The sequence below is a fragment of the Lutra lutra genome, chromosome 4, assembly GCF_902655055.1.
Source record: "Lutra lutra chromosome 4, mLutLut1.2, whole genome shotgun sequence".
Lineage (NCBI taxonomy): Eukaryota > Metazoa > Chordata > Mammalia > Carnivora > Mustelidae > Lutra > Lutra lutra.
In genome coordinates, this window is record NC_062281.1 from 184,273,673 (window position 1) to 184,301,157 (window position 27,485).

The following is a 27,485-nucleotide window of genomic DNA, read 5'->3' on the forward strand; positions in this document are numbered from 1 at the left end:
TGGGCTGGAAGGTACAGGGCCGGTGCAGACCAGGGAAGGCTGCTGACACCCTATGGTTATGAAACAGCCATCTGGGAAGTCCCCAAAGCTGACATGGTGACTTTTGCAGAGAGTCATTTCGAAGTTGGGCTGAGGACAATTAGGGAGCTGGTCCTGTCATCAGGGCCCGGAATGAGCTCAGACACATTCCTTCTTTTGTGGCACTGGAAGGGGCAGTCCTCCGGGAAGAAGGCCTTTGACTCACCCCATTGTTGAGGTGACTTCCCAAGAGGTGTCTCCGTTGCTGGGACATCTGTTTCAGCAGAAATAGGTCCATCAGGCCACTGAGGACCTGCCCTGCCTGGCTGTGAGGGCTTTCCCTGACACGTGAGGCAGCTGACTGCAGACCAGAAGTCAGAGGTGATGTGAGTGTACATTTATCGCACTCCCCTGCTTATGGGAGCAAAGCAGCTGGAGGAGAACACAGGAGGGACCCCAGGGGGGCTAGGGACAGCTCTGCCCGGCCTTGTGGTTTCTGGAACTGCCAGGGACCTCCCTACAAAATCCACTCATCCTGGTCCCCCATGAGGCTGGTGGGCTCCGCTCCCCGATGTGGGTGTGGGCAATGCAGTATCCACGCAGGACCCGCACCTAAGGTTTCAGACCTATGATCTCCGGGTCCTGGAAAGGGGGAGCAAATCTAGCTGTTCCTCTCCAAGTCTCGGTCTCGCATCTGTAAGAGAGGAATGGAGGTCCTTCCCCCAGATTGATGAGGCTGGGGTAGAAAATGACCAGGCTTTGAACGCAGAGTCAGCTGCTGGGACTGATCCAAACAGGGGAGTGCGAGGAATGAGTGAGATGCCGATGCCGCACGGGGAACAGGGAGAAGGCTCTTGGTAGCCATCGGTCCTTGACATCAGGGACCCATCTCTTTGTGCAGAGATGGATGACTTGGGCACTTTATAAAGCTTTCCAGTGATGACAAGACAGCCAGGAGAGGCATTTCCTCTGAGAAGCTGCAGGCTTTAGAGTGACTTTGGAGAGCCACCCCCTGCTGGGGACCCTTCCCAGGACTCAATAGGTGACATTTCAGTTCGCTCTTGCTAGAGCGCTAGGGGTCAGAGGTATCCTTCCCATTTTATAGGTGGAGAAACTGAGGCTCAGAGAGGTCTGGTCTCACACATCCGGTAAGGAGCCATCTTCTGGAGCATTGGGCTTGAAATTAATTAGGGCCCCTGAAAGAGAGGGGCCCTGCGTCCTCGGTCCTGGGCTTCTGGCTGCCCTGGAAGACGACGAGTGGCTGGGGACTGGGGTGACAGGGTCTAGCTTCTTGGCAAGGGAGCAAAGAGTCCCACAGATGGTGTCCTCCCTCCCTGAGTGAGCCCTCCTTCCAGGACATGAGGGTGACAGTGAATTAGTGGAAAGGCCACAGACAAATGAACCCACACGGGGAAGAACAGGAGCCCCCTAATCTGGTTTGGGGGGTGCAGAGTGGCTTCCGGGGGCCATGCTACCTTTCACATTCACCAGAAAGTTTAAAATGAGAAGGACGAACTAGCAAAGAGGAACTAGGATATGGAGCAGTCAGAACTCTCACACCCTGCTGATGGGGTGTAAATAGCACAGCCAGCTCAGAAGGCTGTTTGGCAGTACGTATGAATCCTAAACACGCACACGCCCTGTGGCACAGCCATCCTGTCCCGGGTCTTATTCCCCGGAGGAACAAGAGCTCACGTTCACCAAAAGACATATATGAGAGAGTACATACAGTTTTATCCTGAAAGGTCCCCAGCTGCAAACCACCCAGGTGTCCACCCGCGGTGGAAAGGATAAATAACCAGGGAAAAGCTCAGACCCCAGACTACGTACACAGCAAAGGGTGAGAACAACGTGCTCCACAGAGCTCCACGGGTACAGCTCATGCAGAGGAGACCGAGCAAGAGAAGCCCAAAACGTGCTGCGTGAGTCCACAGATGTGAGGCTGGCAGGGCATCCTGGGGAGAAAAGTGAGAATCTGATTTCCCTCTGGGGGTCTTCGGGTGTGTGGGCAATGATCTGGGGGGGGTGGGTCCATTGGGGTGCGCAGGTGAAGAAATGCACTGGGCCAGACATCCACATTTGTTCCCGTTATTGAACGTAAGGCAAACCTCCTTGCAGTGTCAAAATGAGGCAGCAGATGAAGAAGGAGAGGTATTACCAAACTAAGATCTGAAGGGTAAGTAAGAGCTGGCCAGTAGGAAAGGGGAACTGTGCTCCTGGAGGAGCAACCAGCATATGCAAAGGCCCGGAGGCAGGAGAGCTTGGTGTTGCTTCTCATCTTGCTCTGTGCTGATCTGATGATGCCCCTGGACCTCCATTTGCTATACCTCTTTCTGCTCATTGGAAGGTTTCCACTGAGGAAGAGATTGACCGAAATCCCCACAACAGCTCACCGTTCTGGTCTACACTGGCGCGTTCCTCCTTTGAGTTGTTGAGGAGAGAGCTCTAGCCAGAGTGGCATGGGCAGGTCTTGGAGTTCAAAGCTGGGTTCAAAGCGCAACACACATGAATTGTCTTCTTGGGTAGCTCCTTCATGCCCCAGCCCCCAGTAAAGTCTCATTTTCCCCATCTGTAAAAAGAGTCTTTAACACATGGAGTTTTGGTAATAGGATAAAGGAGATGCTCGACAGATGTCTGTCACGTGGGAGTCAGTCAGTAGAGCCTGAAAGCAAGGGCCACCCAAAATCACGGCTCCCCCTTGGTGATGCAGCGTGGTGACAGTCAGGCCTCCACAACGCTTGCCTTGATTTCATGTTACAAGGAACTCAGATCAACACCTAGAATGGCGCCTGGTGGGGGTTCAAGGAATGTTGGCTCATGATAGCTCACACTTACACGTGCCAGACACCGCTTTCAGCTCTTCACACATATGGACTTGCTTAATGCCCACAGTAACCTCACCAACGACCACCCTCCCATTTTACAGAGGGGGAAACCGAGGCAGAGAGCAGCTGAGTGACTTGTCCACAGTCACACGGTTAATGGATGGAGCCTGGCTCTGGATCCCCTCCTCCTCCCCCCACTGCCATACAGCGAGATGATACAGTGCCGCCCAGGCTGGCCTTCATGAGACAGGCCTGGAGAAGGTTCTGGAAGCAACTGGGGCTCCCCCAAGGCTGCTGACCAAGATCAGCGCCGTCTGGGCAGCCAGTGGGACACCCTGGCGCCTGACGGAGATGAAACCCACGCCCTTTTCGAGGAAGGCAAACCCACCCAGAATAATTGTTGAGACAACATGCAGCTTAAGCCGCTTATAAGCCCGGAGGTGCCCAGGAGGGATGAGGCCTGGCAATGTGCTGCAGCTGTGGGCACAGCCAAAGTCACCCTTCTGCCAAGACTTCTTCTACTTCTTCTTCTTCTTCTTCTTTTTTTTTTTTTGGCGGCTGTTGTCATTATTGTTTTCTGGGAGGAGAGACAGGACATCTCAAGAATTTGCCTTGAGAAAGAATTTTCACCTGCAGCATCACACAGAGCTCGCAGCCACTCCCTTTCGTCTGTGCCATCACATTTTACTGCTCTTTCCTTTTACCAGGAAGAAACAGGATGGGAATGTTCTAGAAGCTGCAGCTGCGGGGGAGGGGGGTGTCAGGGGAGGAGGACACAGGGAAGAGGGAGCAGTTTCTTCTCCCTGGCAGCAGCACTGACCTGAGATGCCAGAGAGGGTCCCTGGGTATGGGATGGTGGGAGATGCTCTTTCCCCCTACCTCTTTATATATCTGTGGGCTTTCTGTAGGCGCATAAGCAAAAGAATGGGAAAAAAAATTAATGGTGCTAATAGCTGATTTTTTTTTAAGTGTTTATTTATTTATTTGACAGACAGAGCTCGCAAGTAGGCAGAGAGGTAGGCAGAGAGAGGGGATGGGAAGCAGGCTCCCTGCAGAGCAGAGAGCCCGATGCAGCGCTCGATCCCAGGACCCTGGGATCAAGACCTGAGCCGGAGGCAGAAGCTTTAACCCACTGAGCCACCCAGGTGCCCCTAAGAGCTGATATTTATTGAGCATTGACTCCCTGCCCATGTCACATGTATTAGCTCATTTAATTTTGACAAGCACTCTTCGAGGGAGATATTCTCACTTGGTCCTATGTCCAGTGGAGGAACTGAAGTACAGAAGGGTAAATGAGGTAATGAAGGATCCAGACCATCAAAGTCCAAAAAGAGGTTGTCAATAACGAGGAGTGATCATCCACGAATGCTACAACATGGCGAAAACGTGATGCTCAGTGTTAGAAGTAAGACACAAAAGACCACGTATTGTAGGACTCCATTTATGTGAAATGACTGGAAAAGGCCAATCCATAGAGACAGACGCCCAAGGGGCCTGGGGACAGGGCGTAGAAACAGGGGATAACAGTAAATGGGCACTAGGGATGTTATTGGGAGAGATGAAATATCCCAAAAACGGATTTATAGTGATGGTGGCACCACCTGGTCAATTTACTGAAATCCACTGAAACGAGTGAATTATGTAAGTCGGTCTAGCAAGTGTTGGAAGGTTGGGATGGGGATGGGGTAAAGATGCGGATGAAAACACCGGCAATGACAAGAGTGGGTACCTGGGGCTGTCATGGGGCAAGTAGGCGTGGTGCTAATGGAGCCTAAAGGAAGCCCTCCACCCCGGACCTGGAAGATTCTGGGAGGGCAGAGGTGTTATGCATGAGTTTGGCACCTGCGGGCTGAGGGTGGTTACCAGGTGAAATGGCAGGGGAGTGGGGTGGGGAGAATGAGGTTGTTTGTCCATTCACTAATTCTTTTAGTCATTCATTCAGCAACCATTTATCAAGAGCCTACCATGTGTCCCCAGCCCTTTGCCAGAGCAGGCAGCATGGCCGTGACGGCAGGCAGAGGCTATAAAAATGGACTCATGGGTGAAGTTATGCCCTTTTCACTGATGAAAAAACCCATCCTTGTTCAGCAGGTGGAGGGAGGCTGGCATTCCTCCTGGGGATATTCCTTTGTCTGTGTGAGTGATCCCCCCCATCCAGTGAGGACCCACCTGTGCTCCCTTTGGATGACAGATGGAGGTGTGGGTGTCCAGGGGATGGAAACATGGACCTCACTGAGCAGCTTGGGGTAGGACCGAACATTGGCTGGGTAGTGGGACCAAAATTCGAGACCAAGCTTTGCCACCAATTTTCCAGGTGACCTGGGGCTAGCTCCTACCCCTCTCTGGACTGGCCTCAGAAGTCTCCAGAGCTCCATGGGCTTGTCTTGGTGGGTCTGCAACTTTCTGGTTTTAGCATTGAAAACCCCACATCAAGGGGGAACCCTTGGTCCAGAGCAAATGAAGATGGTTGGTTACCGGATTAGAAGAGGGACATTAGGTTAGCCTCCCCTCTTATCTTACCCACAAAGAGCAAGATACACAACAGCTCACTTTTGCTATGTGACCACAGCACTATTTTCTAGCCATTTTGTTTGTATATATCATATTTCTATGGCTCCGATGGAAATTCCTTTCAGCCTGGGTACTACTTCCTCCATTTCCTTTAGATCTTCTGGTCTCTGCCCGGTCACCTCTTCCAGGCCAGGTGTCCCTTCTTGTCCCCACCCCGCCCGGCCCCCAACCCCTCGCTTCAGGAGCATCTTTTCGGTTGTCTTCGTTAGCTCTCCCAGGACTCCTTAAACACTTGTCTTCTATTAGCGCAGGGTCTGTGCTGAAGCAAGCCCTCAAGTAATGAATGATCATGGAATGTCTGAATCTCTCCAATGTCCAGGATAGGGCTGGATGCTCCCTGCCCCCCCTCCTCCCCACACCAACTCCTGGCAATAGTGCTGAGTAGGACTTATCCTCCCTGGAACCAGCCTGAAGGGGAGCCACTCCCCAGGTGTGTGGCTTCTTAACCCTTTCTGTCCCACAGGCCCCTTAGGCGTCTGGTGAAGCCTGTGGACCTCTTTGCAGAATAATTAAAAAAAAAAAAAGGCGTTAGGATTGCAATAGAAACAATTTTTACTGAAATACATCTATCGAAATATTTAAAAAATTTTGTGATATGGGTGCTTCTTACTAACACATTAAATAATAAGATTTAGTGGTGAGTCTAATATGATCTTAATTTCAGAGTTGTGGGGGCTTAAATGGTATTTTGAGATATCTACAGTCTCCGTAGTTATGGATAGGAAAATATCTTTGATTTCTATTAGTGACAAAATTGCAAGGTCTTTTACTGGTTGCCTGCACTCATGATCAAAGGCGATGCTAAATATCATTTAGAGATAAGTGAAAATAAAGATATAACTTTTGTCCATCTCAGTGTCATAAATTCCATCCTCGAACTTCTTGGAGCAGGGAGTCCGGAATTCTTGCTTTAAGGCAAAGGGGGTTTGATTCTTTCGGTCAGATAAACAAAATCACCAAGAGCCGAGGGAACAGAGTGGAGAACAGTGACCACACTGGGTTGGGCAAAGCAGAGGAAGGTTTTGAGACAGGTGAGTTTCGGTGCTGAGTGTTGTAAAGGTGAGCCCATTTTGTCAGGGAGCGTGGAGCTGTGGTTGAGGGAAGGAAACAAGGGAAGGATTTGCTCTTGTGACTAAATCAAAAGCAGGAGATGAACACAACAGCCACAACCTCATCCCAGAGCAAGCCCAAGTCTCCTTTTGTGTCTCTTTTGTCACTGAGAACACCAAACCATTGTCCCTGTAAGACAGGGTACCTGCCCTTAAGCGTACACACGAGGCAAAACACAAAAGTTAATAAGACAAAATTAAATTGCAATTCAAAAAATGCAGCTGGAAGAATCCGGAACATGCCGCATGTCTGATTAAGTATGCACAGTGCAAGCCACAGGCTTTCAAAGGTGTGGGTCACCTCCCCTCTGAGGTTTATGGAGAGGATCAATTGGGAAAATGCACAGGAGGCCGGTAGTGTGGGATTGAGGGTTAGAGCATGCGCTTTGGGATGGCCTGTTGCTCCTCTGGTCTCACTGACCTGCTCTGTAAAATGGGGATAAAAAATGTATGGCACCTGACATATAGGAATTGCTCAGTAACGGGAGCTATTACGATCATTAAGAAAACAATGATAGATATTTGCAACTTGATTCGAGTTCCTGGAGAACTTGGTCTTTAGGGTGGTAGATCCGAAAAGATTGAATGAAGGAATGAATGATTGAATTCTTGGGTTTGCTCCGCCCCCCAGGCTCGTTCCGCCCACATGCTGCCCCCTAAGTGGTTGGATGAAATGTACCCCAGCTGTGGGGTCCCCTGCATCTCAGCGTGTGAGTGTGCAGTGATGGGGAGGTGGTCATTCAGGGCCGGGAGCCGCAGCTGCCCTGGTGTCATATTCCTGGAGGGTCTTCGCTCAGCCTTCCCCTCCCCCACCCCCTACTCGGCGCCGCTGCCGCGGTGGGCAGGGAGACCAGCGGGATCGGCAGTGCCGGAGCCGATCTCGGGACTACAGGCTCGCACCGATCGGTGGGGGCAAGCGGTGGAGGAGCCTGCCCGGGTTCACCACGTTGGGGACTTGCCGGCGGAAGCGCTGCCTTATCCTGGGAAGGTCGATCTAGGCCGCCCCAGGTTGGGGTGGGGGTGGGGTGCGGATGCACTTTCGGACGCTATGGTCCCCCAGCCCTTCCAGGACACGCCTTGGGAATTTAGGGCCGGGGGGATAGGGGTGGGAAAGGGAGAGAAGAGGAGCCTCCTGGTTAGAGGACGTGGGGGGAAGGGGCGCCCTAACGGGGAAACGTGCGCTACTCAGGCTGCCGGCTCCTTTAAGGGGCCGGGCTGGCTCTGCGGCGGTTCCAGCTAACCGCGGACCTGGTGCAGCTCTGCGGTCCGCGTCTCCAGGCAAAGAATCCGAGTAGAGCCTGGCGGCAGGACCCGGCGCGGGAGAGGGCGTGGTCCAGGCGGGAGCTGGGCGGAGCCAGAGCTGCAGACAGCCGCTCTACCCCGCCCAGAAAAGCGGCGGAGAGCGGGAGTGGGCTGAGCCACGGGCTCGTGGGCGGGGCCCGGCGCTGCGGGCCTAAGGGGCGGGGCCTCGGGCTCCGGGAGCACCGCAGAGGGAGGTGGGATGGGCGGGGCAAGGTCGGGGGCGGGGCCTGTGTCTGCAGTGGGCGGGGCCCGCCGCAGAGGGGCAGTGCCGGCCGAGAGTCCTCTGCGTGCCGCTGCCGCGGCCCCACCACAGCGTCTCTGACAGCCGGGGAGCTGGGACCCACGACCCTCGCCACCTCACGCAGCCTTCGCGGCCTCCACCGCGGCTCAAGTCCCGTCCCTCGCCTCGGCGCCCACATCCGGGGGGCGGTCCGGCCCGCCGTAGCTGCGGAGGCCGCATCTGGCGCGCATCTGGAACCGCCCGGCCGGCCGCGCTGGAGCCCGCGCCCGCCCTGGCCCGGCAGCGCCGGGAGCCCTGCCCGGAGCTGGAGCCGCACCTGGAGCCGCGGGCCCGGGGCCCTGAGCCGCGCAGCCGGCGCATGGTGAACTCGCTCTTGTTTGGGGAGATGGCCTTGGCCTTCGGCTGCCCCCCCGGCGGCGGCGGGAGCTGCCCCGGCGGGGGCGGCGGCGGCGCGGGGCCGGGCCGGGGCCGTCGCCGGTGACGGCGGCGCTGCGGGACGACCTGGGCTCCAACATCCACCTCTTGAAGGGGCTCAACGTGCGCTTCCGCTGCTTTCTGGCCAAGGTGCACGAGCTGGAGCGGCGCAACCGGCTGCTGGAGAAGCAGCTGGAGCAGCAGCAGAGCGAGCGCGAGCGGCGGCTGCGTTACAAGACCTTCTCTCGAGAGCAGGCCGTGCAGACCGGGCCCGAGCTGCTGCGGCCGCCAGCGCCCGGCGCGGGGCACGGCAGCGGCGCGGCGGCGGGCGCCAACGCCAACACCGTTGCCCTGGGCGGCCTGCCCCCCGGCGGCGGCTCGCACCCGCAGCACTACGGCCGCCTGCCTGGGACCATCTGGAGCTACACGCAGGTGCGGCGCACGGGCGGCGGCGGCGTGGAGACGGTGCAGGGCCCCGGCGTGTCGTGGGTGCACCCCGACGGCGTGGGCGTGCAGATCGACACCATCACGCCTGAGATACGCGCGCTCTACAACGTGCTGGCCAAGGTGAAGCGCGAGCGCGACGAGTACAAGCGGAGGTGAGTGGGGACCTGCCCTTCCCCCCACCCCGCAGCTCCCGGGGAGGGGGCGTCCAGGTCCAGGAGGCGGCGGAATGCGTGCGTTCGGGAGGGGCTGGGGGCGGCCAGCTGGTCCTAGCAGTTGGGTGGAAGCTGTGTTTGTATAGGGCCCTACACACGCATGGAAAACTCACTTACTAGTTCCAAGGATGGGGGCGGGTGCTGACTACCGTAGGGGACACGTCGGTGCAGTCATTGGTCGGGGCCGGTTGTTTTCTAGGTGGCATAATGACCACTGGTGTTTTATGTGACCTCATTTAATCCTCACACCAACGCAGAGCGTAAGGCATTCTTATCCCCATTTTGTAGATGAGGAAACTGAGGCACAGCGACGCAAGGGGCTTGCCAAAAGGGGCTTTGCTGATAGTGGCAAAACCAGGATTTGAACTAGTGAATTGAACGACTTTTGGCTAGTCTGTCTCCCGCTGTAGGTATTTCCCCAAGGATGTGGGAGACGGGCTCCCCTCCCTCCATGGGTGAAAAGAAAAAAACTCTTAACCAACCCGCTGGCTTTTTTTTTTTTTTTTTTTTTTGGTCCCTTAAATTAAATGAGATCATGTGTTTGAAAATGGGGGAAATCCACTGGGGTCAGAGTCTGCCATGTTACTCCAGCTCTGCAAAGTCTGTTTGTTGGGTCTGGATAACCAGATTGCCATTGGACTGGCCACAAGCTTTGAAAAACCCCTCTATTCACCCCTCTTCTCCCCACCCCCTACTGTCATGGCTTTGAGGGCCAACAGATGCAGCCCTAAAGGCGTGCAGAAGGAGAGAACCTTGGGCGGAAGACTGGACGTTGTTTGGACCCAGACCACCATCTCTGGCTAGTGTGCGGGGTAGACTGCCTGCAGGACCGCCCTCTGGGTCCCGTTTCCCCAGCTGGGAAACTGACATTGCTTCCTGCGCACAGTCTGGCTGACAGGACTGATGGCTCAGCTTTCCAATAAGAGGAGAGGGGTCTCTCTGTAGCCTCACAGGCCTGGGTGGGGGCAGGGCCCTGTGCTGTCCTAGCATGGGCAACTCTACACTGGGAGCTTTGGCTCCAAACTCTAGGGCTTGGAGGGTGTTGTGAGAAGGCTCTTTCCTTCCACAACTTGAGTCCTGGTGCTAACATTGAGCCCAGAGGTCTGTTGAGGGGCATGGGTCTCCTCCAGCACCTGCCAGAGAGATAGTGGGACCATTTGGAAACCTATTTGCTCATTAGACAGATAGGAATAATAAAATCGACCCCCAGTTGCAGAAGGGGAGAGGAGGTTGGTGATGCTTTTTGGAAGGGATAAAGTAATCAGTTAATGTTATTAAAGACGGTAGGCTTTGTTAGGCCAGCATGGACCAGAGGTCCTGGGAGTCTCAGGTCTCTCATGTAGGGCCTGGCTTTCCGTGGGGAGGTCTTTCACTGCGCTGGGGAGGAGCCCCTCTCCCGGGCCCGTCTTCTCTTGAGGACTTGAGAATGGATTCATACCCCGCCACGGCCAGGGGGAGGCTACCTCTGCCTCTGTGGGCAGCTTCCTTGGGGTGGGGTAGGGGAGCAGGCACTGTTCTCGATGGTGAAACACAGAGGGATGGGCCCTTCTGTGTCCCACTGTTGATTGTGTCGTCATGCCTCAGGCTTGTGCTGTGTTTGTTTTATTGTGTGTGCTTTTTGGACTTGGCTACTAAGGAGATGGAAAAACCGTGCCCAATCTCAGAGGGAGATAGGTTGGCGTTGAGCAACGTTCTATTCAAGTTGCATCCAGGGTGTGGGGTGTGATGTCAGCTTCTGGCGCTGGCCTGGAATGAGATGGGCACTGCTGGGGCAGGTGGAGTGTGGGTGCCTGTCCTCCCGTCCCCCGGGGCTGTGTGAGCGCCTTCTCTTCCTCCATTTTTTTTGGTGAGCTGGGGAGGTGCCTCTTTTCCGGAGTTGATTCAGGGCTCAAGTTGGATTTGTCCAAAGCAAGTATACTCCCTTCTTCGGGACTCAGTTTCCCCTTTCTGTGTAGTGAGGGGTGAGTGGCCTAGCACCATGCTCCTGGAAGCCCCAGGCTGCCTTGGAGATGGTTTTGGGTTTCCTGGACTGTTATGTAAGACTTAATTTTTTTTTAACGATTTTATTTATTTATTTGACAGAGATCACAAGTAGGCAGAGCGGCAGGCAGAGAAGGAGGGGGAAGCAGGCTCCCTGCTGAGCAGAGAGCCCGATGTAGGGCTCGATCCCAGGACCCTGAGATCATGACCTGAGCTGAAGGCAGAGGCTTTAACCCACTGAGCCACCCAGATGCCCCAAGACTTAATATTTTAAATTATATTACAGTGTTAATATGGTTATAAAAAATGTGCTCACTTTTAAGTTCTTCATGTCAACTCATGGTTAATTGTTAACTTGTTAGTAGTTGGCCTCAAGTTAAAGCCATCCGCCTGCCTTTCTCTGTTTGTCTGAAGAGTACTCTGAGATTGCAGAGCAAACCGCTAAAAACCGTTCCCATTTGTAGCTACTTATCTGTGTGAGTCAGGATTTTCGTGAAACTCTGCAGCCAAAGTTGGAGATAGGATTAAATAGAATATGGTACTGTCATCTGTGGTCCCAGTTCTAAATGTTAATGAACCAAAATAGCCTCATCAGCTTCACTGATGGGACTCAGAATAGGTAACTAACTGTTCTGTATGTGAGCTTCTAGTATGAATGTATACCCGTAACATTCTGTTTTTACTTCTTTCTGTATTTGGGTTTCTCATGAGAATTTGCTCTCGGGAGGAGGTCAGGCATCTCAACACCTTAAAAGAAAAAATTTAAAAATCGCCAGACTAGATGATCTCAAAAGGTCTTTCCAGCATTGACAAAATATAATCTTGACTTTGAGCTCCCAGTCCGTTGGCCATGAGAGAAGTCACTGTCTAAGGGATGGGACCACGGTGTTTGCTTGGGCCACCGAAGGCATTAGATGCTTTGAGGCTGTCCAGCACGGAGCCCCAGGCAGTGACCAGTGGAAGGGACCTGTGCCTGGAAAGGAAAGGTTCTAGGGTTTCCTCCCGTCTACCTGGAGGAAGTCACAGCCTCAGACACCCCCACTTGCTTCCTCAGAGTACATGTGCCTGGTGCGTGTAGCTCTGTGTTCTCCAAGCTGGATGCATTTAGGTTCCTCCTCTGGGATCTGCGGCCAGAACCATGTACCACCACCATCCCTATTTTGACTTAAGAAAAACATTCTTCACCAGCTTTCTTGAGGTGTAATTTGCATATCATAAAATCCTCTTAAGCACACAATTCAGTGATTTTTTTTTTTTAAGTAAATGCAGAGTTGTGCAACCATCACCACAACCCACCAGTTGTAGAAAAATTGCATCATCCTAAAAAGAGCCTTCATACCCATTTGCAGTGAATCCCCCTTCCCACCCCAGCCCAGGCAACACTCATGTGCTTTCGGTTTCTGTAGATTTGCCTTTTCTGGACACTCCATGTCAGTGTCGTCGTATCGTACAGTCTTCTGTGTCTGGCTTCTTGTACCTAGATAATGTTTTGTAGGTTCAACCACGTCATAGTGTGTTTCAATAGTACATTCCTTTAGACTCGTGAACAATTTTCCACTGTGCAGACAAATCATAGTTTATCGGTTCACCTCTGCAGTCTGTAGAATTTAAATGCAAAGAGTCATTTGTACCACCTCACATCGTCTCAGGGGCCTTAAGTGGTATGGGAACCATGCTTTGGAAACACCTACCTAAACCAGAGCTCCTGGCCTGGGGTGCCTGGGCCCTGGGCCCTGTTTGCTACGGCTTGGGTTTCCCCTCTGGCCAACCAGCTCTGAGCTCTTTACCATGAGGGAACTGTGGTTGCCCAAACTGTACCGTGGACAAGGTTGTCATGCATTGATTTGGAAACCAAAACAAACATCTCTGCCCTGTCACCACCGAGTGCCACCAAAATGTCCTGCTCCGAGTTTGCAAGCTTGGGGGCTTTCCCTTGGAGATTCCTGCCGAGTCTGTCTGAACTTTAAACTAGGGGGGATTTCTCTGCATTGCTTCTCGGAGACCCTGACTCCAGGTCAGGCTCTGCTACTAGGTGCTGTGTGACCTCAGGCCAGCTGCTACCCTCTCTGAGCCTTAGGTCCTCCACCTTTATGGGAGGGGGTTCCTTTTGGTGACCCCTCCCAACTCGCCCTATACTTTGGTCTGTGACTCAAAGGGGTCCGGGTCAGGGCTGTTCTTCCTGTCTCACAGACTGGCAGTCCTCCCCCTCTCCTGCCCCAGGCCCAGCGTGGTTTGGAACTGTCTGGGTTTCTCTCCCTCCCTCTGCAGGTTGCCAAGTGTCTGTGCCCCTGACTCAAGTCAGCATGAAGGGCTTGCTTTGTTTCTCCCCGGTGGTTGGGTGATCGGAGCTTTGCTTGAGAGCCAGGAGAGACCACAGTGATCATTTAGCCTGATGGTTCCCAGACGGGCCCTTTAGAGCCATGGGATCCAGAGCTGGGTGCATTGGGGGCAATTCTGGGGACAGTGAGTGGGGGGTGCTGAGCACCTGGGATCTGGCCCCCATCAACCATAGCAGCTCTATTTCCATGCCTGCCAGATTGGTTTTCTGGGGAAGCTTCCATTGGAAAACAGAGTTCTATAGCTTAGAAGAAAAAAAAAGAGAGAGAGAGAAATTGCTGATTCAGCTGAGTTAATTTCATTTTTTTTTTTTTAAGATTTTATTTATTTATTTGACAGAGAGAAATCACAAGTAAGCAGAGAGGCAGGCAGAGAGAGAGGAGGAAGCAGGCTCCCTGCTGAGCAGAAAGCCCGATGTGGGGCTCGAACCCAGAACCTGGGATCATGACCTGAGCCGAAGGCAGCGGCTTAACCCACTGAGCCACCCAGGCGCCCCTACTTTCATTTTTGAGATGGGGAAACTGAGGCCCGGAGGGAGCTGACCCACAAAGCCAGGTTGGGAAGACCTTGCCTGCTGTTGGAATCTCTCCCCACGACTCTGAGGTGATGCTCACGTCAGCTGGCCTCGGCTGGGGTTTGGTAGAGTTCCCTCTACCTTTTTGTGTGTCTGCCTTTAAGCATTTTTTTTAAAAAGCAACTTTCAGGGATAGGAGGGACTTTTGTCCCAGCTATTTCTGATCATGAGCTGGAAGGGGTTGGGCTGGCAGCCTGAATGAAAGGCTCCAAAAGGGCTGGTGGGTGAGCCAGCTGGAGTGTCCCCTGCCTTTCCTCATCACGCCCTGGGAGGCCCTTGAGCAGGTGTGTGCTGGCCCCTGAGTGCCCCAGAGCCAGAAGATTGCCCCGGAAAGCTGGTCGCAAGGCTTCATTTCCTGCCACTTCTGTTATCCCTGAAGCTTGTCACCGATACGGATTCTTTTGTTTCTGATTTTTCTGGGAGGCAGCTGGGGATGGGGGAGAAAGGGTTCACGTCCCGGCTCTGCTACCCTGTGTGACTGCGGGCAATTGCTTAACCTCTCTGAGCCGCTGGAGCCACCACTTTCTGTAATAGAGGGGGAATGGCATTGTTCCCCTAGGAGTCGGGGAGGAACGAAGGAGGTCCTGTGCTAAGGCACCTGGGGCTTGGTAGGCTCGGGTGGGTCCCCTCTCTGGCCCCCCACCATGTTTGTTGCCTTCATTTTATAGGGATTTCCTGGCACCATGCTGGACTACCCCACACATCCATTTCAGGACACGTCGCTGCTCTCTCTGTGCCGTGGAAGGCGCCAGACATGGTGTTGGGGGCGGAGGGAAAAAGGGCTACTTCTTTGTCCAGCGTCTAAGGAGGGTGTTCTTCCTACTCTTAGCGGTTGATTTGTGCCTCCGGAAATCTCTGGCCACCCCCGCCCCCCGCCCTTTCTTCCAACCTCCGTTGAAAGAAACACACAAACCCCCTCCATCCAGCTCCTCAGTGTCCCAGAGTCTCTTGGCTGTGCTGGCATTCTCTTTGGGGACATATTTGGGAGGGATTTTCCGAGCCTCAAGTCAGAGGCTGGGGAATGAGGTCCCAGAAAAGAAAGGGAAGCAGGAAGCTGGGAGACAGCTGACGCTGAAGATTCCTTCCCTGAGGAATGTGAGGCGGGGCTTTGGCTTTGGCCACCGGATGCGGGGCCCCTGCCCCCCCCCCCATCACACGCGGGCGCGCGCACACACACGTGCACACGCACACCCGGGCTCACAGGGTCTCAGCCACTCTAGGCCTGTGGCCTGCCTCCCCACACGTGTCGGTATTTGAAGGACACAGAAGGGTAGATCCAGAATTTGAACATGCTCTTTGCTGCAAGGAGATGCGTCAACTTCCAGGGGAATTGATTTAAACTGCTCCGTGTGTCAGTGATACCGCGGGCTGTGGACTTTGCATTGGGAGTTCTGGCTTTTGATCACATGGGGGAGGCTAAGCCAGGCTGGTGTTCTGTTGATTTCCCATGTCACGGAGGGCTGAAGGCCTGGGGCAGGGAAGAAATGCTATCATCCCCTCTGCCCAGCACCAGGATCCACCCAGCATCAGGCGTCCCTGAGCGCCCACTGCCTCTCCTGTCACGGCAGCGCACACTGTGAATCTCAGGGGCCTGGGATGTCTGCTCCGCCACCGACTGTAAGCTTGTGGGGGCCAGCTCCGGGTCGCTGTACTGGCAGAGCCCAGCCCGGGCCTGGCCAGGGTCCATGCTGAGCTAGCATTTCGCAGTGAGGGAGGGCGCTGTGTCTGGCAACTGCGCGTGCCGCTAGGTCCCCAGGGCGGCTGGGAACCACACGACGCAGGTGATGGACATTTGGAGTCAGGAGACCCGAGCTTTAGTCCCCCCCACACATCAGTTTTAACAAATTTGAATAACACCCATCACCTGGGTTCCTGGCATGGGCATTAAAAGCTGAGCCAGACTGCATTAGCCGCTTTGCCTCTCTGGGTCTGCGTTTCCTCATTTGTATCCCAGTGTCTCGGGCAGGGTAAATGGGGTCGTGCAGCTATGGTACCTTATAAATGGGGAAGTTCTAAAAGAGATTTCACAGGGCAGATGCGCTGTGATGCAGGTACCCTAAGGGGTCAGGGGGAACTGGCTTTGTGAAGTGGGCAGAAGTCAGGAACCAGGCTGGAAGCTGGAGGGAGGGTGGGCCGTGCCTTTGCCAGTGGCATCGGGGTGTCATGTAGCCTCTGGGCACCGCTGGCTGTGAGGTGCTTAGAGGATTCGGGGCCAGAGGCGGGGCAGCTGGTGAAGATTTCTGGCGCTGCTGCCTGACCGCCAGAGCAATACCTTCTCGCCTCCAGTGGGGTCGGGACCTTTAGCTTGCTGGGCAAGATGTGGTTACTTACCCTAGTTCCTGGTACAAGAGATGGTAGTTGTCACCCAGCAGTAAACCTGGCAAACGCCTCTGGTCCCCTCGGGGGGGTTCTGGCCTGGCTGAGCCTGTGGCTGGTGGCAAGGGGCAGCTAGAACCCTGTGGAGTCTAGGCCGTGGTCCTAGGTAGGATCTGAGCTTCTGGTTGTCCCCTGGGAATGGGCGTGATGGGAAGATCGGCCTGTGCCCTGGGACTCCTGTTCTCTCTATAACTTCATCGGAGTGGTCTGGAATCCACGCACCATACAATCTTTTGTACCTCAGTTTGTCATTCTGTAAAATGGGGCTGCGTTTCCTTATGAGTTCTGCTTCCCAGGGTTGCTATAAAAATCACCTGAAGTAATGTGTGAAAGCCTTTCGAAAAAGGTTTAAAAATAAATCATAATGACTTAATAGCAGCCACTGATTGAGTAACTACTATGCTCCGGGCTCTATGATGACTTCTTTAATGAGATTTAATTAACAGACAACCCCAAGGGGTGGGAATTATGCCCATTTTACAGGTGAGAGGTTCTTTTTTCTCCTTTTTAAAGATTTTTTGTTTATTAGAGAGAGAGAGGAGGAGCAGAGGGAGAGGGACAAGCAGATTCCACGCTCAGCATAGGGCCTGACACGGGGCTCGATCTCTGGATCCTGAGATCATGACCGGAGCGGAAACCGAGAGTTGGAAGCTCAACCGACTGAGCCAAGGGGAGAGGTTCTGAGAGGCAGAAGACCTCGGCCCTGGATCTTGGCGGCAAGTGCATGGTGGGTCTCTAGACCCCAAGTTCAGTGTTCTTCCTAGCGGGGACAGGCTGGCCAGGTTCCATGCCACCTGAGGGCTGCTGCAGGTTGGTCCAGGGTGAGGAGGCAGGCTGAGGCATGGGGTCTCCCCGGCGCCTGTCACAATATTGCCACCACAGGTGGCAGAACAGGGGGCGGCTGCTACACTGGGAAGACTTCCTGCTGTCACTTGACAGTAATTATTTCTTGAGAAACCAGTGAGTCACTGGCAACGGCAGGCAGGTGAGCCTCCTGGGCCACCAGAGAGGGTGGTCCAGCCCCCCCCACCCCACCCCCCCTGCTCCCTGGAGGTGATCCTGGTGGGAACTGGACTGTGGGTTGCGGGGAGCTCCTGATCAGCCAGAGAGGCCGGCACACCATAGCTGGTGGGCCTGGCAGGGGGGAGGGATGGGGGAGGGGAGGCTGGGGAGCACAGATTATTACCTGTCTGGCACTTTTCACATGATGGAATTCAAACCTTGTGCCAGCTGTGCAGATGAAAACCGAAGCTCAGAGCAGGAAAGTAACTTGCTCCAAGTCACCCAGCAAAGCCAGGGCTGGATGAAGGTCTCAGATTCTAAGTTAAGGCTCCTTTGATCATGCCCAGCACCTAATCCTGCCCAAGGCAGCAGCCAGGGGTTCTCATGAACTGCTATGAGCAGGAGAGAGAGCAACGACCCTTCTGGTGACTGGAGGGTAACTGGCCTCTGCCCTGGGGTTGGGTCTGGCGAATTTGTGCTTTTGGTTGGTTCCGCGAAGCTTGTGTTAGCACAGGGAACTTGTGAACTTGTTACAGTCATTCTGTGCCTCTCGTTGGGGAAGCTGAGCCTGCTGGGTGTGGACGGCTGAGAAGCGGAGGCTCTGTTCTCCCAGCAGTGGCTGGGCAGGCGCTGCGAGCCGGGTCCCGTGCTGCGCACTGGGGTAGAGCAGACGTAGGCCCTGCCCTCAGGAGCCCCGAGTCTGGGGACACAGGCAGATGTGACAGGTACCGGCTCAGATGGTACCTGTGCACAATAAGGGCGCAATAAATATTAATTAATTAATGAAACAAATATTTAATTAGCATTTGCTCTTTGTCAGGCCGCACTGAAAGCCGTTTAGGGACGTTTGATTCACTTAACCTCATAATAACCTGTGGGTTGGGTGCTGTCGTTAGCCCGTTTTAAAGAATGAAACGGAGCCAGAGAGACATGGACAGAACTGATCCCAGAGGCAGCTAGCAGGTGGGAAGCGAAGGTTTCATCCAGGAAGTCAGGCCCCGGATTGAGCCTTTTATGCTGTAACCCAGCAAGGGGCACACCCACTGCACACAGCGTCTGCGCTCTGAGCCTCAGTTTTCACTTCTGTGAAATGGGGATAGTACCTCTGACCTCACGGAGCTATTTGCAAGATTAAATGAAGCGATGTCTGAGGAAGCACTTTATAAACTATCAAGTGGTTGCCCTTGGGGTCGAAAGGATTAGAAGCCTGGGTCCTGCCTACGCACGCGGCTGCCTCCTCCCCAGCTTCCCTTGCAGCCTGGGGCTCCTTGAAGCCTTTCCCGTCCTCCTCTTGCCTTTACCTTCCTGTGGCCCCTGGATCCCGGGACTAGCTGTGTGCTGGGATGTTGGACAGAAACCTGCAGAACTCGCCGGCTTAGAGCAGAGCATTCGTGTGCAAGTTGGAAGCGCGGAAGGGAGGAAGTTGAAGAGTGTTTCTGCTGTTTCTCAGCTTCCGTGAACTTAGAGAGTCATTTACGTCTCTGAGAAAGGGGCGTGGGCAGCAGGAAGAGTGAATGGGACGGTGGTGCTGGCAGCTCCCATTGTGGTTATTAAACGAGACTAGGGGTTCTGGGGAGAGGAACAGGGGTACGGGGTTGGATTGAATGGCCTTTGGACCCTGGCTTGGGCAGGAGCCCCCCTCCCCCACCCCATGGCTGTACTGGGTGAGGGCTGTCTCTGAGCTCTCTCTTAGATGCTGGCTCAGTGCACTCCGGCCTGCGTGCTCTGATTTCGGGATGTGCCCGTTCACACAGCCCCCCGCTCATCTGCTGCTTGATGGGGAGACGCCCCCGCAGTGGAGACACTGCCTTCCGCCCTCTTAACTGGCCATTTTTATTACTTGGGTTATTTAAGACGGTACTTGGCTTGCTGCCGCCGTTTGCTGTCTTGGGGGAGGGGAAGAGCCGCTGGTCTAAGTGGACCTTGTGAAATTCCCCGGCAGACAGGCTCCTCTCGGGGCAGGGTCGGCACATCTTCCCAGGGCCCGACCGTGCCTCCTTTGCGCCCCTGGCCTGCTGCGGTAATGGGCAGAAGGCCATGCTGGGCGGTGATGGGGGAGACTGACGGGAATAGCTTTGGGGAAAGCTGGTTGCAAAGTCAGACCACAGCCCTGAAGCTCTGGGTGGGACCCTGCAGTGCTTGAAACCCAGGGATTGTGAAAGGTGCTGTGAGCCAGCTTTGGGCCAGTCAAGGAAGCCTTTCTGGAGGAGATGTCACCTGAATTGGGTTTTGGAGGTCTAGCAAGAGTGGAAGAGAAGGGAAGGGGGCTCCAGGTGGACAGAACAGCTTGTGCGAAGGCCTGGAAGTGAGGTTGCCATGCCAGTGCGCAGTCCAGACCCTGCTGCTCAGGCAGGACCTCGCCTGCCTTCCCATTCTTCTTCCCCTTCTTGTCTTCCCTTCCTCCACCTGCCCTTCCCGGTGCTCTTTGTTCCATTTTGCTGCCTCTCATCCTCTCTCCTCTCCCCCTTTCCCTTCTTTCTCGCTTTGGCCTTCATTTACTATGGCTGGTTCTCACCTCCCCATCCCCTGTGTGAGGCAGGGGAGGGCTGTGAGGGGCATCCTGCTCCTGTCCCTGAGCCACCCGATGCCAGGCCTCTGTGGGAGGGCTCTTTGTCTGATGCTGGAGCTTTGTGAGCCCGTGTGTGTGCGGGCGCGTGTCTGGGAGCCTCGGCCTGCACCCTGCAGACTTGGAGCCCTTGGGGTCAGGACCCTGCCTTCGGCCACCCTAGTCCCTTTGTACTACCCCTCGTATATCATAGTGGGGCGGGGGGCAGGAGAGGCTCTCTGCTGAAAGAGATAGCTGTTGCATCTTGGAGGTCAACATTGGTCATGGGAGACCTCAGCCTCCAGCTCCCAGCCCCCTTCAAAGACAAGCCTGGGATTAGATACAGGCAGAGACATGGGGGCCGGGGGGCTAGGCTGCTCGCTGTGCCTCCCAGGCCTGCCCACCCTGCCTGTCCGGGCTCCCTCAGACCTGTGACTTCATCTTACCCACCAGCGGGCCCAGATGGTGTGAGCCGTTCTCCAAGGTCAGTCTGTCCATCTGCCCCCCTGCTTCCAGGCTGATGAATAGATGTGCCTTTGTCTTTGGAAAAAGACCTTCTGAGAGTCCATCCCTCAGTGTTTTATAGTTTTCTCTCCACCCCCACGCACGTACCTGTGACCATTTTCAGATAAGAAAACTGAGGCCCAGAGAAGGAGAGCGGCTCTCTTGAGGTCACACAGCAGAGTCGGGTTTCCTTTGAAACCCTGAGCTAAGGGATCCTTCCCGGGTCGGATAGGCATTTAAGGAGGGCTTTTGAAAACTTTTGGAGACTGAGGCTCTCCGGGTGAAGAAGCCTCAGAGCCTGTGAGGTGGCGTCCACGGAGGCTGAGCCCCGCCCCTGAGCCAGCATGCAGGTCCCGGGGCAGGTGAGCAGGTGGGCGTGTGGAGGAGACATCAGAGAGCAGTGTGGGCTTGTCTCCTTAGAACAGAAGGCACTTCCCTGGCCTCAGCCTGGTGGTCTTGGGGAGTTGACTGACTGCCTGACTGCCCCTGTCTGCCACCATGTGCTCCACTGTATCATTTCTCTGTGCCTCAGTTTCCTCTTGTATAAATGGGATGACGAGACACCCCCCCCCCCCCCCCCCCCCCGCCAAGGGCTGTCAGTAAGCCTCGCCCCAGGAGGGTCGTTCCCATTCTCCTTCCTCCGGGGTGGGCCCTGAAGTGGAAAAGTGGGAGAACTTTGCCTTCTGAGCTGGAGTTGTGTGAACCGGAAAGCCGGGTCCCACAGCCCCATGGAGCTCTACGTTCTGGGGATGTGGTCAGTAAGTAGTACTTTTTGTGTTTGCGCTGATCTGTACAGAGAGTCTTAATATTCTGTTGCGACTGGTTTTACACTTGTCTTCAAAGAAAATACTGACACTCAAACCATCACGGCTTATCCAAGCTGGGATAACTGGGGCCAAACTGAGGCCCTAGTTCAGCCTGGATCGAGCCAGGATTTGCCTGGTGGCAAGTTCAGGGGACTCCCGACTCCTAGGCTGCCTTAAGGTGTAATAAATCCACAGGCTATCACTTGGGTGGGAGCCCTGACTCTGAATTGAGACCACCCTGAGCCTCGGGTCTCTCATCTGTAAAATGGGGATGATAATCCTGAACTCACAAGGTCGTAATGAAGGTTCAGCAAAATAGTGCATGCCAGGTTCTGACCCCCTGGCTGTAATTGCTCTGTCCCTTCTGCCCCAGACCCCATAAGTTAAGAACTGCCTCCTCCCTCCCCCTTCTGGCTACAGCCTGGCCCTTTGTGTTCAGGGCACTTCCTTTCCCCAGCAAAGCTGACCAGCAAGGAGGAGGTCACATCCCCTCTCTTCCCCAGCAGATTGTCAGCACAAGGTCACTGGTAGGGCAGGACCTAGCATTCAAAGCTGCCCAGCAGAGTGTGTTGCCTGGAGCCTGTGGCTTCCAGGGGCCTTGTTGGATGGGAGAGTGTGTCCCTCTTCCTGCCACCCAGAGGAGGGGCCCTCTCCGTCCCGGACTCCTTGTGTGGATGTGGAGGCAGCCTCAGGAGGTCACATCCCTGGCCTGAGATCTCACCATGAAGCAAGGGCGGAGCTGGAATTTGAATCTGAGTCTAGCAGGTTCTTCCGGACTATTTCCCGCCACTTTCACAGGCTCAGTCTTCCAGGCTGGGCAATGGGCTGCACGTCCCCCCCCCCCCCCCCAGCCCCGTGCCCCGGGGCTGAGATGGAGGAGCTGGGAGACAGGGACTTGAGGCCTCCCCGGCCTCTCAGCAGTAGGGGAGGGGGCAGGTGTTCTTCCTTCTGGAACTCTGTAATGCCGTGGGAGGATGGCTTCTGGGTTCTGATCCAGCCCACAGATGGCCTCTGTGGGGCCTTGTGGGTGAAGCCTGTGCTCTCAGACCTTGGCAGAGAGGTGACGTCGAAGGCCATGTTAGCATTGTTGTTCCAGAGGTGACGTCAGGGCCACTGGTATAGAGTTTGTTCTGAGACAAAGGCTGCTTTGTAGCTTCTGCCTGGTTTGAGCCCAGGCACATCACACCCCAAGGTGGGAAAGGAGACGGAAGGGATTGCAGGGCCCAGACAGAGAAGCGCTAGGAGGCGTGGTTCATCCTCGGTGCCTCCAAGAACGAAGCCGGGATCTCATTATCCCAGAGTGCTTCTCGCGTGGTTTCCCAGGAGCATCTCTTGTACCCAGTGTGGTTCAAAACTTCACGGACGCCTTCTCTTGAGATCACAGCACTCTTGAAGGGTGGCTGTGGTCGTGCCCATTGTACAGATGAGGGCGCAGAGTCTTGGCAGCTGGAGTGGCCCTGCTGCTTGTAATAGCTAGAAAGCGGCAGAGCGGACACGGGAACTTGGGCCTCCCTTGGGCTTCAAGGATCACCACTGGGGTCCAACGCTGTTGCATCTTATTTCAAACCCAGCTCCGGGAGTGCACTTCAGAGAGCCAAGATGCCCTGGGGGGTGGCTGGAGCAGATGAGTCTCATGGCTTTGGGGGTCTAGAACTTCTGTCCTTGGGACTCAGAGCTGGGCCACTGTGCTTGGAGCGTGTGTTGTGAATTCAAGTACGTGCGTGTACGTGTAAGACAGAGAAGGGGATTGGTGGCTGGAGGATAGGTCCTTGTGGGAAAATGATCCAAGGAGGTCTTGTGGGCAAGTGTGAGGAATCATCCTAGGGGACGCCTAGGACCTTCTGCTCTTCCTTTTTTGGGAATTACCCCACTTGGTCATCCATCCATCTACCCATCCATCCATCTGTTTGCGGGGCCCCTGTGCTCAGGCCCTGTGCTTGGACCCCTGCCGTGACGCTGCATGGACCAGGAAGGCAGACTCTCGTTCCTACCCAGTTTGCCAAATGACTGTGAAGTCAGAGCTGCAAGAGTCCTGACAGATGTTTTGTTTTTCCCCCAGCACACATTTCAGAGACGGGCAGTGACTTGCCCAAGGTTGCACAGCAACTTGGTGGAAAAGCTAGGTCTCACGACCAGGCCTGTGGCCCCCTGACCCCGTGTTCTCGCCTCCCTGCCCGGCTGAGGTTCCACTCCCAGCCAGCAGCTCTCTTGTCCAGCCCTGTCTCCTCGCCTATTTTGATGTGTTCTTGGGCTTTGCTGGAGTCCCTTGCACCCTGTGTCTTGAAAGACACCCAAAGATGCCTGTTGGGTCAGTGTGCTGGTTGCCGGCTGGAGCTGAGCGTGGCTGTGCTGCCCCCCGAGATGACAGCCTGTCTGGAACACCAGATTGGCTGGGTCCCCGAGTGCAGAGCCTCTGACGCCCTGCTTTACTTCTCCTTGTGGACACCAGCTTGCTATCCTGGGATCTTCAGAAGGCACCTGTTCCTCCCTCTCCTTGAGGTTGGGACCTTTGCAAATCCTGCCTAGAGATCTTACTGCTTGGGGAGGGCATTCCAGAATCTTCCCCTGGACGTGCCTTGTGGCTCTCTCCATTGGAAAATGCTTCCTGGTCTCTGGCCATAATCCCATTTGTGGCATCCCCATTTGGCCTTTCATGGAGTAGGGGAATGGGTGGGCATCCACTGCCTGGGGAAGACAGCACCACTCCCCTCTGAGCCCCTAAGCTTACACTTTTCCCTCCTAAAATCCCTCCTTACTCATGCACACTTCTTAGGGCACGCTCTTGGGGTAGGAACAATCTGGTCCCTTTGAGATCCCATCAGTTCCCAGGAGGGTGGCACATGCCTTCTCCTGGAGTCATGGAACCCTTGGAGCTGGAAGTGGCCCTTTCCTGATGGGGAAACCGAGGCCCAGAGAGGCTGAGTAACACTTAGGGCCATTCAGCCAGCCTGGTGGGTTTCCTCTTTGCCAAGGCAGTCCTGATTCTGGGGTTTGGGCTGGGGAGTGGCTTTCCTGGCCCAGTAAAGGTGGCTGGTGGCCTTCTGGCCTGGCAGTCCCTGCCCCACATGGGTGTCCTGGAAGCAGGGCGGCTGGCTCCGCACAACTCCCTTTGGCTCCCTGGCCAGGAAATCAGTGCCCTCCCTTGCTTGCCCTTTGGGTTGGCACATTCCTGGCGGTCCGGGACTGCCTTTGGGGCCCCGAGGCGGCTCCTCCTCCACTCCCACCTGTCCCATAGCTCCCTCTCACCCCACTGCCTCCCTGACTCCCTTTTGGCCCCAGGGAGGCTGCTCAGCTCCAGGGCTGGAGGGTGGGAGGCCCGAGTGTACAATAGTGACTAAGTTGCCAAGGGGACACTGACTCCTACGGCTGGGACTAGAAGGGGTTAAGCAGCTCTGCCTGCTGGGGCTGGACACCCAGCTGGTGTCCTGGCCCCTCAGGCCGACCAGGCCATCTGGCTTGACAGACGCCACACGGTGTTCCATCTGTCCCCAGGCAAAGTCACCCGGAGGAAGCCGCCTGCTGCCTTTGTGGGTTGGCAGGGGTGGGCATGCACGTGGCCGTCTGTCCCTAGGAAGCCAGGCCTGCTGGGAAAGGGCCCACCTCTGGGCAGGCTGCCCCAGGGGTGGCTGGCCCACGGGTTTCCCAGAGGCAAGAGGAGGGAAAACCCGAGCTCCCCGGGCGGTCAGGGCTTCCTTGTGCAGCTAGGTCCAGAGAGGTGCTGGGCCAGGTCCAGGGTCACACAGCGTGTCAGTGCAGGTGGAGAGGCAGGACTCGCACCCGGGCCCTCTCGCTGCTCTACCCGATGGCTCCAGCTCCCAAGCTGATTCATCCAGTAAATACCAGTTGAGTATCTGCTATCCGCACTTAGAGTGTCTGGATACCAGACAGCGCCCCCATCCCAGGGTGCGGGTGGGGGGGCCCAGAGGATGAGCTGTCTGCGGGGAAGGATAGCACGTCCCAGCCAAGCCTCGGACCCTGGGCCTGGAACCACCCTCCCAGCTGCTGGAAGTGGGGCCTACTCACTAAGATGGTGATTGGTGTTCACCGTCTTGTACCATTCCCACGAGCCGAGAGGGAAGAATTGTTGCTGGCCCATTTCACAGATGAGGAAACTGAGGCTCAGAGAGGTAAAGCCCCCTTTACTAGGTCACCAGCTTATAAGTGGCTGAGTCTGTCTGTCTGATGTCCAGGAGTTTTGAGATAAGGGGCAGGGGACCTGTGTGAAGGGCCTCGTCCCCTCCCCCAGCCTGCTCCTTCTTGTCCCTCTGTTTTGGACCATCTCCTTTTTGGCTTCTTCCTCAGTCTGGGCCAGGGGTTATGTGGCTGGGAGGGAGGGGCCAAGTCCAGGGAGCAGAGAGGCCCCAGTTGGCTTTGAGCTGAGAAGAGAAGCCGGGCTGGTTCCCTGGCAGGACTGGGGCTGGTGACCCTCTGCTTCCTCCTTGGTGGGGCACCTGGCAGGATCTGAGCAATGCTTGGGGGACCCCTTTGACCCCCTTTGGAGGATCTCTGGTCTCTAAAGGACTTCTTGTCCATCGACGGGCTCTGGAGGCTGAGCTAGGCCTGTGGGAACTTCCGGGCCTACATGATCAGGGCCAAGCTGGGCCCGGCCTGGCAGGTCAGCATGGAAGCCTCAGCACTTTGCCCTTGGGGTTTGGAGGTGATGCAACTCCGGGTCCATTCTGACCCCTGGGAGACCGAGATACATACTTTCTGACCTCTCCCTCCTGTTATGAGGCCAGCTGGCACAGAGGAAGGAGCCCAGGCTTTGGGATGGGAGAGACCGTTTTGTCCCCCAGCATTTGCCACACCATCAGGTCAGCAGAAGCAGGTGAACCTGGTGTCATGAGCTTGGGTGCCGGAGCCAGACTGCCTGGGTTCGAACTCTGTGACTTTGCACAAGTCACTTCCCCTCCCTGGGCCTCAGTTTTCTTATCTGTAAAACATGCAGAGGAATAAGCACCCACATCCTAAGCCCGTTGCGAGGACTGAAGGAGTTCCTAGTGTCCATCATGAACTACCCCTTCACGACGTGGGCTGCTTTGATTATGTGGCCTTGGACAACCCACCTCTTTTCTGTGAGCCTCAGTTTCCATATCAGCAGACACTAGGGCCTCTAATAAGTTCTCTGTCAGAGGCTTTACTGTCATGGGGGTTCTCTGGGTGTCTGCTCCATTTCTTTCCCCTCTTTCCTTGGGGGAGCTGACCTCTCTATCCTCCTAGAGGGGTGCCCTTGCCCCTGCATGGGCAGGAGGGACACTCTGTGCGTGTGTGTGTGTGTGCATGTGTGTGCAGTGTCCCAGTGTCCTCCCCCCTGGCTGGGCCTGCATGACGACAGGAGGCTGGTATTAAGCGATGAGTCTGTGCCCTCGAGCTGTGTTTAGTCACTAATCCCTCTCTGGGCTCAGACGAGGGCAGACGAATCACCTGTCCGGCCATGCTTGCAGCCTCCCCGGCCAGTTGTGACAATTAGGATGCTGTACGCACAGGTAGTGTCTGTCCCAGCCCATCCTCAGTTTCACAAGCCCTGCGTGTAATTAGCTTCCTGGGTCGGTGTCACTCTTCCCTCCTTCCTCCCCGGCGACTGCTCCTCCCCTTACTGCAGCGAGGCAGGAAGCCTCCAGGCTCTGGGTTCCGGTTCCTGCTCTGCTCTGGTGTGTGACCTTGGGCTTGTCATTTCACGCCCTGAGCTTCAGACTTCCCATGGACTAATGGCTAGACCTCAGAGCATCCCCTTCTGACATCCTGGGGTCCCACGTTTGGAGGGTTTTTTGTCGTTGTTGTTTTGTCTTTTGCACACATGCTTGTCTGTCCTCCTATAACCCAGATGGTGGTCGTTCTCCCCCATTTCATGGATGAGGAGACCAAGGCCTGGGGAGGGGACTTGCTCAAGGCTGCAGAGGCTTGGTTTAAATCCAAGGTGGGGTGCGTGCCAGCTCCTGTCCGGCGGGCTCTCCTGGGCTTCAGTCCCTTATTTGTGCAGGTCGTGGATGTTGAGTGTGACTTGTTCTCCGAAGCCGCTGGCTCAGGGCTGCTCGGGGCGCACAAGCGCTCCCAGTGAGTGATGTGGCTTTGATGGGGCGATTACATGGAGCGGCAGACCCACAGTGCCTCGCGCTTACCTGCAGGGCGGCACAGTCACTTGGAATAAACAACGGGAGACCCAGAGTGCACATTAGGGTTCCAAAATAGCATCGGGAGTTGCTGTTTTTCTTCCAAGCTGTA

The 27,485-nt window shown here is 55.4% G+C and overlaps 1 protein-coding gene across 1 annotated transcript in view; it reads left to right on the plus strand.

Annotated features, from left to right (window-relative positions):
* Window positions 1-8,097: 8,097 nt before the first annotated feature.
* Window positions 8,098-27,485, plus strand: part of IFFO2 (intermediate filament family orphan 2) — a 47,305-nt gene continuing 27,917 nt past the window's right edge. Inside the window, 2 exon segments of the mRNA XM_047726989.1 lie at window positions 8,098-8,515; window positions 8,518-9,079. Coding sequence (XP_047582945.1) covers window positions 8,425-8,515; window positions 8,518-9,079 — 653 coding nt within the window. The 5' untranslated portion in view covers window positions 8,098-8,424.